Raw genomic sequence first — 13505 nt, 5'->3', positions numbered from 1 at the left:
AACTTATGAAATCTACTATTGCAACTTAAAAATGATAAACAATCATGAAATCTTCATAAAAGAGTATATACTCACAAGAAGATTATAAGGACCGAAAGGCTCCTTAAGGAGAGTTTGAACAAAAAACATATACCACTCCCAAAGAAGGAAAAAACTCCATTAAAGTGGAAGAAATCCCAACAAAATAGATTCATTAACAAAACCTTATGATAAATAAGATTGTACTATGGCTTAAATAAAAAGTAAACATTTATTGAGGAAAAATTTAACACTCTTAAGTTTTATCAAAAAACATGACTTAATAGATTATTACCTACTCCTAATAATCTAGGACCATTGTTTTTGTATCTTGCAATTGCACATGCACATGTTATCATAGAATTCAAAACTGCAGTTATGACTGCATTATTCTGGCATGCCGCTAAGTGCTTTCAGTCTGTATGCAGTCCCAAAAGGCAAGTACCTATTACAAGTCAATTTGAACCGACGTTGGTTCATTCTCAGAAAGTGCAGTGGCACCATACTATTAATTTATGCAGTCTTATTTTTTTTTCAGACATCTGGTCCAGCCGAACTCAGTCGGTTGGGGGCTGATCTGGCCAACTGCCCAGCATAAAAAATTATAGATCTTTTTTTTGAAAGTCCACAGTCACCTGGCCCAGCCCCAGCCGAACCGGGTTTAGCTGGGCCTGACAGACCCTGTACCAGCCCAGCCGAGACTGGTTTGGCTGGGCTGCCAGCCAACTGAAAAAGTTTAAATACTCATTTTTTTTTCTCGTCATCTCATTTTTTTAACAGTTTGCTGCCCAGCAGGCCTGGCAGAACCGACCTGCTGGGCTCGGTTCTGCTAGCCTGGCGGGTCCAGCAGGGCCTTCGACAGGTCGGCCTAGTCTGGCAGCACCAGACAAGTGCTACCAGGCTTGGCCATACCCAAACAGCCTGCGGGAATCTCCATAGACTGAACAGTTATGCACTATACAATTTTTTTTCAGGACTTTTAAATATATGCATATTCCAGGTTTACCATACAAGTGCTGTTTTCCGGTCAGCTATGCTTAGGAGCGTAGACATACAAATAAACATGTACAGGCATATTCACATTCAAGAACATGTGTGCATTTGCATAAATTCATAAACTTGTTTATGCCGATTTTTCATTACCTTTTTTTATGGCACACTAGTATTACCATGAGTATGCATTCATATCAAAAAAATGAGATCAAGGATGCATTGATCCTTATCATGCTTAGCAAACTTGTATTGAAATATGCATGCTTTCATAAGCCTACGTGCACTCCATGACTCTTAACACATCAGATAAAGCATGAAAATCGAATCCATTAAGAAACAAACTCATAATACACCATTTTTATCATGATAAAAATTTTGTTTTATCGTAAAACTAAGCAATTACAGAATTTTATTTATGAAAAGATGAATAAAACCAAAACAAATCCATGGAAATTGATATTCATCAAGAAGAAGCTCTAAACAAACACCTCTACCATAAGTAAAAATTCTGTTTTAGCAAAAAGATACCATATACATAAATTTATTTCTTTGAAATGATGAAAAGAATCTAAAATACATCCATGGAGGAAGATCCATGAATCATCCTCCATGTGTTTTTACAACAATATGGTTTTAAACACCTTTTTCATGGATTTTCATCAAATTATTGCATGGAAATCCAATCTATATCAATTTCTCACTTGATTCAAGAGAGAAAACCCATACCTTGAATAAAAAAAGTGAAGAAAAATAGGGGTGAATGTTGAAAAACGTGGGTGGAGGGCTGGAGCAGCTCTCCTCCTCTCCTTCCTCTCTTTTCCTCTATTTTCTTTCCTTCTCTCTTTCTTCCTTTCCCTTTCCTTCTTTTTTTTAGGCTATTTATAAAGAAAAAAGGGGTTTATGCACTCCCCCTTCTCCCGCACTCTCTAAATGGCCTGGAGAATGAGAGTAGCCTCCTTAGGACTCTCCCAATTTTTTTAATTTTTTTTCAACTTTCTTGTTTTGACTTTTTTTCAAAGTTTCCTAATTTTTCAAAAGTCCCTTAAAACTTTTTAAGCCTTTTTAGGCATGAGTAAGGATTCCATTAAGAAGTCCCAATTAGCCATAAAAATAAAATTCGGAATTAATTAAAATTAATTAATTAATTATTATTAAATAATTAATAATTATCTAAAAGTTTCTAAAAATAGCCAAAATAACTTAGGAGACTTCTCAACCTTATTTAACTCTAATTTAAAGCTTGTTACTGAATTTAAAGCTAGAAAAATGTTGGGCATGGATTTGGATTTAGATCCGGATCCAAGATCCAATTCCAACTCCAAAAACCAAAATAGATTTTGGGCTGGGCCAAATCCAAATTAATATGGGTCTTGGATAGAGTCCAGATCCATATTAATTTGGACCAAACCCATTGGATCCAACTCGATCCAAATCCGCATCCAAACCGACAAACTGCTCTTTTTTCGAAAAAACATGATTTTTGGGACACTAGTTATTAAGTTATTTATCAGAGTTGCTTTTGCATGCATGTCCTTATTAAATTCACACAAGTTTAGTTTTCACTTTACCTTAAACCTGCGGATACTCAAAACCGACATAAAATTTTTGAAGACCAAGTTAGGTTCCCAGTTGTAGCTTAACACACAATTTGTATTTTATTACTGGGTTCTACATTTGTTCTTCGACCGATATCAGGAATACTCACATTCCATCGAAACACTAGGAATCTTTACCTAATGCCAGGACACCAATGAAAATTAACATCCATTGACACCACTTTCTTGCTATACCAAAACTACATTGAGTCAACACCACCCTCCCCTCCAGGTTTAAAAACCATCATGTAATCAGATTTAATAACGGTCAAGAAAATAACAGTTAAATCGTCAGGTTTAAAAACAACATAAACGTGGAGAAATCCAATATTGCACAGGAAGAGAGAGAGAGAGAGAGAGAGAGAGAGAGAGAGAGAGAGAGAGAGAGAGAGAGAGAGAGAGAGAGAGATGCTTTAGGGCTAAACACCTCTTGTTTAAATAGAGGTTAGCCTAAAAGACAAATTACAAGTAGGTCCCTTATTATATGAAAAATTCTAAAGAACCATCTTTTAAGAGTAAATAAATAACTTTAAGGATAAAACACTTGAAAATAACTAATGGTCGACTAGCCTTAACACTCCCCCGCTGGAGCATAGATGTCAATCATACTCGGCTTGCTGCAACATTTTGAGAAACTGGGCCTAGCAAAAGGCTTTGTAAACATATCTGCAACTTGATCCTCCGAGTTTAGATGCTTGGTAGAGATATGACCAGCTTGAACCATATCTCTTACATAGTGGCAATCAACTTCAATATGTTTTGTCCTCTCATGAAACACAGGATTATTTGCTATATACGTAGCTGCCTTGTCACCACACATCATCACCATAGGAGATGAAACCTTCACTTGAAGATCATTTAGTACATTTCGAACCCACATCAATTCAGCTGCTGTTTGGGCCGTAGCCCTATATTCTGATTCGACACTCGACCTAGCAACCACAGTTTGTTTCTTACTTCTCCATGAAATTAAGTTACTTCCCATAAACACACAAAATCTAGTGGTAGATTTCCTATCCTCAACAGATCCAGCATAATCATCATCAGAGTAAGCAACTATCTCCAGGGTTTCCCCTTTCTTGAATAATAACCCTTTTCCAGGGAAAGATTTTAAGTACCTGAAAATCATCATTGCAACATTCCAGTGTACTTCATTCGGTTTTTTCATAAATTGGCTAACCTTGCTTACTGCTAAAACAATATCAGGTCTAGTCACTGTCACATATAATAGCTTCCCTACTAGAGAGCGATAACTTTTGCTATCCACAGGTTTTGACCCTTCTTCCAACAACTGAACTTTGTGATCCATGAGAATATTTGTTGGTTCGGCTCCCAACATTCCTGTTTCTTTTAATAAATCAAGAACATACTTACGTTGAGACAAAACCAAGCCTTCACTGCTTCTGGCAACTTCTATACCCAGAAAATATCTAAGAGGACCAAGGTCTTTTGTAACAAATTGTTTTTGAAGATGAGCCTTTGCAGTTGCAATATCGTTCATATCATCTCCTATAAGGATGATGTCATCCACATATACCACCATAACAACTAGACCTGAGGTAGTTTTCTTAATAAATAATGTGTGGTCTGACGCTGACCGCTTAAAGCCAAACTTTGACATCACGTTAAACAACTTTTGAAACCATGTACGAGGACTTTGTTTCAGACCATATATCGCCTTTTTTAACCTGCACACCTTCTGACACTCCCCCTCAACCTCGAACCCAGGAGGTTGCTGCATCTATACTATTTTTGACAAATCCCCATATAGAAATGCATTTTTCACATCTAGTTGACATAGACGCCATCCATGGTGAACAACCACTGAGAGAACTAGACGGATGGTACCTATCTGTGCGACAGGAGAGAAAGTTTCAAAGAAATCAACACCATATGTCTGAGTATAACCTTTTGCTACTAATCTGACCTTGTATCTTTCAATAGAACCATCTGAGTTGTACTTAATGGTATATACCCATTTACATCCAACAATGTCTGTATCCAATAGGGGATTAACCAGGTCCCACGTCTGTTGAGACGATAAGGCATCCATTTCCTCTTGCATTGCCTGCGTCCATCTACTATCAAGCTCTGCCTATTGATAGTTTAAAGGAATAATTTCAGCAGATAAGGCAGAAATAAAAGCTTTCATCTGACTTCCAATTCTGGCATCGGCCACAAAATGAGATATAAGATATAAGGTACATTGTCGCGTCCCCTTACGTAGAGCTATTGGCCTGTTATCATCAACATGAAGATCACTCTGATCAGGAACACTTACCTCAGGAGAAGAAGAAGGAGAAGGCTCAGGAGGAGGTGGATCTCTACGCATATATACCAATGGGGGATTATGAAACCGTGAGGAAGGTAGGGTGGGACCCGGTAATGGAGGTACAAATTCCAAAGGGAAAGGAGGAACAAGAAGGGGAAATGAGTCATTTAGATCAACTTGCATCTGAGATCCAGTATGAGAATAATATGGAACAGACTCCAGGAAAGATACATCCGCACTGACATACTCTCAATGAGAAATCAGGTCATAACATCGATACCCCTTTTGGTTTTTTGGATAACCTATAAAAATACATTTAGTTGCTTGAGCAGCTAATTTATCACGATCAGGTTCAAGTCTGTGCACAAAGTAAATACACCCAAATACTTTGGGCGAGAAAGAGAAAAGAGGAGCATTGGGATTCATGATGTGCAAAGGAATTTTATCTTCTATGGATGATGAAGGCATACGGTTGATCAAATAACAAGTTGTGATAACAACATCCCCCCAATAGGAATCATGAACATTGGATTGAATCATAAGGGTACATGATACATCAAGAAGGTGCCTGTGTTTTCGCTCAACCACCCCATTTTGTTGGGAAGTATAGGCACAAGAGGTTTGAGGTTGAATGCCATGGTCTTGATAAAATTGCAACAAGGCTTTTGTTTTAAACTCAAGCGCATTATTAGCGCGGATAATCTTAACAACATATTCAAACTGAGTTTTTATTTCAAGAATCAATGACTTAATAATAGGAACTTCAGATCTTTCTTTTATTAGGAACACCCAAGACAACTTAGAAAAATCATCAACAATAACAAGATAATATCGACATTGAGTCCTAGTAGGAATCTTACTAGGACCCCATACATCCGCATGAAGAAGTTCAAAGACCTTATGACTGGACTGACTCTGACTAGAAGGAAACGAACTCCGATGATGCTTGCCCAACTTACATGCTTCACACTGAAATGACGTAGTAGACGGAATTTGAGGAATGACATGACGAAGCTTTGACAATGAAGGATGATCAAGACGACAATGCCACTCAATAGGACTCGAAGAATAGTCAACTGCAGCAAAATTGTTTCCCACTAGAAGATATAAGTAGTAGACTCCATTTTCTTCATAGCCTCCACCAATCTTCTTCCTCGTCAGCAAATCCTGAAAATGACAACCAACAGGATCAAATATTACTCTACAGTTTAGCTTTTTTGTAAGACAACTCACTGAAAGTAAACTTTGAGGAAATGAAGGAGCATGAAGGACATTTTTCAACTGTAAGGGTGATATACAAGATTGCACAAACTATCGTGGTATAAAACTCATGAGTCATACTCTGAAACTTTGGGAGAGGGTGATTGAGTCTAGGTTGAGGAAGATTGTTATGATATCGGAGAATCAATTTGGTTTTATGCCTGGAAGATCAACTATGGAAGCTATACATCTTCTTAGACAACTTATTGAGAGAAATAGAGAGAGGAACAAAGATTTTCATATGGTTTTTATTGATTTGGAGAAGGCTTACGATAGAGTACCTAAGGACGTTCTCTGGTGGACAATGATGAAGAAAGGTGTTTCTCTCAAGTACATTAGTATAATTAAAGATATGTATGAAGGAGTAGTAACCAATGTCCGCACTTGTGGAGGGGTGACAACCAATTTTCCTATAACGGTTGGGTTACATCAAGGATCTGCATTAAGCCCTTTCCTATTTACTATAGTGATGGATGAGCTTACGAGATCAATTCAAGAAAATGTGCCGTGGTGTATGTTGTTTGCTGATGATAATGTTTTGATTGATGAGTCTACAATTGGGGTTAATGCTAAGTTAGAATTATGGAGACAAACATTGGAAGCAAGAGGTTTTAAGTTGAGTAAGAGTAAGACAAAATATATGGAATGTGAGTTTAGTAAGCAACGAAGTAGTGATGGGAGTGTAGTGAAGCTTGGTGAACAAGAAATACCGGTGGATGACTGTTTCAAATATTTGGGATCTATCATTCAAAAGTATGGGGAAATTAATGGAGATGTAAATCATAGGATAAAGGTTGGGTGGATGAAATGGAAGAGTGCAACTGGAGTGTTGTGCGATCGTAGAATGCCATTGCGGTTGAAGGCAAAGTTTTATAGGACGACTATTAGGCCCGCTTTACTATATAGTACGAAATGTTGGGCTGCCAAGAGACATCATATTAAAAAAATGAGTGTAGCTGAGATGCGTATGCTGAGATGGATGTGTGGAAATACAATAAAAGATAAGATTCAGAATGAGGAGATACGTAAGAAGGTAGGCGTTGCACCCATTGAAAATAAGATGAGAGGGAATCGTTTACGGTGGTTTGGACATATTCGACGAAGGCCTAATGATGCTCCAGTTAGAAGGATTGAGAAATGGGAAAATATATTAGTTAAAAGAGGTCGGGGTAGGCCTAGGAAGACATGGATGGAGGTGATAAGAAAGGATATGAATGCTTTGAACCTCACCGAGGACATGGCATTGGATAGAAATGAATGGAGGAGAAGGATTCATGTGGAAGACCCATAATGATTTTCTTTGTTGGTTCATATCGCCGACCCCAATTGTTTTGGGATGAAGGCGTAGTTGTTGTTGTTGTTGTTGTTGTAATTTTCGGGCCAACCGTAACCTGATTTCAGAAAAACAGGACACGAACATGATCAAAATTATGAGACGCATCTAACAGTTTACATACTTATTTTTGCCTCTGAATTTTGCCTGAATTTAACCTAAATTTTGCTTGAATTTAAACTTAAAAAAAATCTTTTTTTTTTAAACTTTAATTGTGTCATGTTGGTCTTGTCAGTGGGCTCTGGGCCATGCCCAGAGCCAACTGACGTCACATATATTTAAAGATATTTTCTCACGATTTTATCATTTTCACCCAACACTTGGTTAAAAAAAATCAAAATTTTTGAATGTTAAAATTATGAAAAAATACACGATATTACATGTTACCCCATATGTATATGGGGAACTTGCGTACCATATGTTGTTGCTACACGCTATCGGCGATATTTTGAAAATATTGTGATAAATACCAATATTTTAAGGTAGCTGATATTAAAGGTAATATCTTGCAATATTTTCAAAATATCGCCTATTTTTTTAATTTTAAGTTTGCATTTCCTATTTTTTTGTTTCTTTTATATTTTAAAACTTTAAAACAAGTTTCTTTATATTTTTGAAAGAAAAAGAATGCAAAACTTATTATTTTCTTAGCTTTTTTGTTGTTATTTATATTTTTTTCATTTTTCTAAACCCCGGAGATATTCCCGAGATTTATTAACTTTTGAAAATCTCTTCAATAAATACCCTCACTGAGAAATTACCTTTAACGATATGGGTGACTATGGTTTGAAGTATTGATCAATATGATATCTATTTCACAGGGACTCAGCAAATTGGGTACCGCACTCGCGTCAACGCGACATGATGCGACGCGGGTGCGGCACCCGGTGTGGTCAACGGGACCCTGGGTGCAGTCAACACACCCAGGGTCATTTGTGTCCAATTTTTGGATAAAAAAAATGCTCCCAAATTTTCTTCCGGCGAACGCAGAGAGAGAGAGAGAGAGAGAGAGAGAGAGAGAGAGAGAGAGAGAGAGAGAGAGAGAGAGAGAGAAGGACGTGACAGGGGGCCGCCGGCCTTCCGGCGAACGCAGAGAGAAAGGGGGAGGGCACAACAGGGAGCCGCCGACCCTTCGACAAACAGAAGAAGAAAGAGACGAAGAAGAAGAGAAGGAGATGCGTACCTGAGAGAGAGTTGGTGTCGTCGTCGGCGCCGGGGTTCGGTTGCACATCGGGAGCGAGAGAGAGTGCACAATCGAGAGGGAGAGGAGGAGGAGCGCAGGAGTGAGGGCTTCCCCCTCACCCATGCGTGATTTAAAGGGCACGGGAGGACGCAAATCGAGAAACCCCAAAGGGGTTTCTCTTATCAGCAGAGGGAAAAAAAATGAAGGCCCGTGGCTACGCAGTCGTTATTTTTTTTTTTAAAGGGAAAACCTTAGGGTTTTCCGTGGATTTGGTTCCGGTCCGGGTCCGATTTTTTTATTTATAAAATCATGGGTTTTACACCAACCCCCAACGAGCAAAGCCCTGAGAGAGATGAGACAGCTGACCCTGGGTGCGTTGACCGCACCCAGGGTTATTTATGTCCAACTTTTGGACTATATATATATATATATATATATATATATATATATATATATATATATATATATATATATATATATATATATATATATATATACATATTTGCCGCACCTCCGCACCCAATTTTTTTGAAAGTGCCGCACCCCCGCACCCGCACCCGCACCCGCACCCGCACCCATGTGACATAGTATGATATACTTTTCAATATCTAGGATCTAAGTCAAAAGTATGTGTAATTGTGTACACAACATTTAATGCTGCTGCTTCACCATGATTTGGTATATAATGAATGATCATCATCATCTCTTGTTGGACTGGATTGGTTGTTGGTTATGGTGAATGGAAGGATGTGATTTTCTTATACTTTTTATGGAAGACTTCATGCAAGTATGGTGGTCTGTCAATACTTTTGGTTGTAGAAAAAGTTCAAAGTTTAAAATCTCTGATTAGGTGTTGATCCTTTACTTTCAATTAAATGTTATAATTTGATCATTAATACTGATGTTGGTACAACTTGTTGACCATTTAATTGCACTTATTGTGCAGATTCTCCACGTGATTCAGTTCAGTTTATGGAATGGTCACCTATATCTTGTCCTCGTGCTTTGCTAATTGCTAATTTCCATGGGCGCATAACCATTTGGACTCAACCTTCTCGCGTGAGTAGTTCAGTTTGGATCCTCCTAGCTGTTTTTTTTTGCATATGTTTGATCTTCTAGTTCCTAACAGTGTGAACTTAAGTTTTATACAAGTTTTATGCTTGGCATTATATGATATGACTTGGAGGTTTTCCAGCCCATAATTATTGCACCATTAGCTTTTGTTACTGTGCTGTGTTGGAGAAAGTGAGTTGGATATATTGGTTTTCTTCCATATATGAAAGGTGCTGCATCTTAAAGTGAGTATAATGATTTTATTTAATTTGGAAGCACATGGAATGCTTTTACTGAATCTATAGCTATGGTTTTGCTCTTAAACAGTCTTATCTCCTAAACCGACCTAAACGGCTTCAAGGGACAAAGTTTCAGGTGTTTGCTTAATCTGAACTCATAGACATATTTGGAGATAAAACTATCTTATGCGGGGACAAAATTTTGGAGTTTTGCTTAATCCGAAATCATAGGCGTATTCTTTATAGCTTAGTAGGAAATATGTATCAGATTAGACATTTATTGTGTTTGAATGCATACTTAGAGCAATAAAAAAATGCCCGGTTCACATTGCACCAAAACTTGGCGATATAAAAATCAAGGTTTATCATCCATTTGATCCAAAGCACGATTTTTAGTAAATAAGCAATGCTGAATGCATCAATAGGTTAGGATTAAACAAAAAACACACTCCAACTATGATTTTTAGAAGCATTTAGGATGGTTTATATATATATATATGTGCATGTGTTTATGTATGTATGTATATGTAGAAGCTTACACACTTATGATCAAAACTTAATCTTTTAATTTAATTGGTAGTCTTTCTTGAATCAAGGTGTTTATTCGTAGATTTTTTTTTGAGTTCAATATGCAATTGTTCAAACTGTGTAGTTTCCAATTACAGACATTGGTAACCGACTGAAAGCAATTTGATTTTAATTTAATTCATGACAATCGGAGGTTGGGAGTTCATATTCTAGTAATTGGCAAACATTTTGTGGGCAAATACTCTATGCAATTACCACAAAAATATAGAGATTCCAAAATCAATACTATAATTAAGCAATGGCTGAATCTTGATAGGAGAAACATAAAAGGAGAGATTGAAATAGGATTTGGAGATCAAGGAGATGTTCAAATAGAGGGTGATCTAGGGGGAGTGTTAAGAGTCCAATCTTGTTGGATCATCTATAGTCGTCGAGTCCAGAGTTGGAGGTGGGTCTTACGTAGGATTTTAGGTCTTTTGGGGACAACTAGACTGGGTTGTGAAGCGGGTCGGATTGGGTAAGGACTATGTAAATCTAATTCAAGTAGAGTTCAACATATGTGAAAAACTGTGCAGGCAGGTAGAACCAATGAAGCTCTTTTGGAGGTTAAACTACTCTCAAAATGCCATCTCTCTCTCTCTCTATATATATATATATACACATACACACACACACCATCTTCTACTACCCATTCTCCCTAGCATGCACCATTTGTTGACTTTTCCTTCTCTCTCTCTTGTTTCTGTTGGCTAGCTATACAACCATGGATGCCTTCACTCTCCACTATTTGAAAGCGAGCCTTCCTAGCCTTTCATGTTTGGTCACCTTGGAACAGAACCATCCTTAAGGATGTTTAATGGTATGTTTCTTGGCTGTTATTTTCTCCTAGTTGGGCTTGAGGTTTGCTGTAAATTTCTCTCATAGTCACAATATCGCGAAGATTTTCAAAATCTCACGATATTATCGCTATTTAATCACAAACGGTGATAATCCCAATATTATCATGAGATTTATTTTCAAAATCTCATCAGATTTTTTTTGTCACGATATGTTCGTGATTTTAAGGCAGCTGTTAAACCACCAAACCAGAAAAGGGATTTAATTTTAAAGTATAGTCATTTTTGTACCCTGCTTTATAAAATTCTGACAAAAAGGCAACGCTATCCACCACGAGCACTGCCACCCTTCCTTGAGATGTGGTAAAGAGAGAGGGGGGAAACTCTTTTAAATGAAGTGGGAGGGATGCTTGTTCTAAAGCGCGCTTTATGCACCTTGGCTGCCACCCTTCACCTACTCTTTTAAATATGACAAGCTATCATAACAGCCAAGAAACATGACAAGCTGCAGTGCTCTTACAGCCAAGAAACATGACAAGCTATCATAACACCCTTCACCTACTCTTTTAAATATGACAAGCTGCCACCCTTCTTGACCTGCTTGTTTACGCTCTTACTGCTTTATTTCTTGTCTGCGCCATGTAAATTGTGATTATGTTATTGTTTCTATTGCTCAGGTTTTCTCTCGAGAATGCTGATAGGTTTGAGCTTGTTTTGTGTGCCTCCTTGTGGCCCTTGGCTATCAGCGTGGTCGCATCCCTTGGCGATGATATGCGATGCTACGATGAGTAGCACGAGGTGGATAAACCTCATGGTATGCGATAAAGCATAATTGTGTAAATTTCACTAAATGGTAATCATGCGCCTTCACAGGCAAGATGCTCGAGTGGGTCGAATAGATCAGAGCATATAGAACAAGGCGATGATGAAGAAAATCCCTCGTCGTACTTGTTCGGGATGGTTCATCAAGATAGATGATGGATGGTACAAAAACTCCGATGGACAGGCCATTAATGGCTATTACGGGCAAAGGTTTGGCTTCCCCAGTCATCGAAGGTAGGGGATATGGAGGCTACGATAAGTATCCTAGGTTGTAGTCGCCCAACACTTCTGCAGAAGTTGGATGCATCCTTAGGCCCTGTTTGCCTTTGGGGACTTACTTTTTTGGCCACTGGTCGTCCCCTTAGGAGCGGACTCAGTCAGTCATTCGGAGTATAATAAAATATATAGCATAATGGACCCCCGGATCGATCTCGGTTGTTTCTACGTTTCATACATTGTGCGTACCCACAATGACCAGTAAATAATCAGAACAAAATATGACATGCTCATAGTATTATTAGATTGGCACCTTGGTGATGTCACAACATTTATTTGCTCTTCAGCTTGACTGCATGTTTTACCTTGCTACTGGTTTGCTACTTGCGATAGTTAAAAAGTATGCATAGTTAGTCATATTGCAACTGCTTACAGTTAGATTTGTTATCACTATATTATTAGCCTGGTTGTACTCGTGATGATACTTATGATAGCTTGTCATATTTAAAAGAGTAGGTGAAGGGTGGCAGCCAAGGTGCATAAAGCGCGAGGCAGCCAAGGTGCATGAAGTGGGAGGGATGCTTGTTAAAAAATAAAGTGCTGAAAAGTAAACAGCCAAGGTGCATAAAGCGCGAGGCGATAAAAAGTAAAGTACTGAAAGGTAAACATGACAAGGATTGCGAAACCGCGTCCTTGAGTTAAAAGACAAAAAGTAAAGCCTAGGCACATAAAGCGCGGCGTCAAAAGAAAGTAAAGTGCTGAAAAGATAAAGAAGATAAGGATCGCGAATCCGCGTCCTTGAGTTAAAGAATGTACATATATAACTTATATGTATACATATATAATCGTCCTCTTGTTCAATTATCTTTTCTTTATTTTAGTTTTGTTCATTCAAGGTCCTTTTACGCAATTTTCCCTTACCTTGGGGGGTTGCGAGTTCTCCGACGCCTGCGGGCGTAAGTGCGAACGGTCTCGGGCCACGGGACACGAGTGGGCTCTGTTGTGCAACCTGCAAGTGTAAAAAGGTTAGCGTGAAAGCCAAAGTCAGAAAACGGGTCCGACAACACCTGCAACGATACCAGACCACCCATACAAGAGCTCCCTACGAGAAGACAGTGGAGGGAGCACGACGAGGGGGACAAGAGAAGCAGAGCCTC

The 13505-nt window shown here is 38.4% G+C and overlaps 1 protein-coding gene across 3 annotated transcripts in view; it reads left to right on the top strand.

Annotated features, from left to right (window-relative positions):
* SFR6 (sensitive to freezing 6) overlaps positions 1–13505 on the top strand; it is a 230608-nt gene that overhangs the window by 13775 nt on the left and 203328 nt on the right. For all 3 annotated transcript variants that reach the window (XM_089981594.1, XM_089981595.1, XM_089981596.1), the window contains one exon: positions 9601–9713. In XM_089981594.1, coding sequence (XP_089837720.1) covers positions 9601–9713 — 113 coding nt within the window. The remainder of the gene's footprint in view (positions 1–9600; positions 9714–13505) is intronic.

The sequence above is a fragment of the Nuphar pumila genome, chromosome 11 (assembly GCF_984573655.1).
Source record: "Nuphar pumila chromosome 11, dmNupPumi1.hap1.1, whole genome shotgun sequence".
In the NCBI taxonomy this organism is placed as follows: domain Eukaryota; kingdom Viridiplantae; phylum Streptophyta; class Magnoliopsida; order Nymphaeales; family Nymphaeaceae; genus Nuphar; species Nuphar pumila.
The sequence above is the reverse complement of the archived record's forward strand: the minus strand, read 5'-3'. Positions and strand labels throughout refer to the sequence as shown.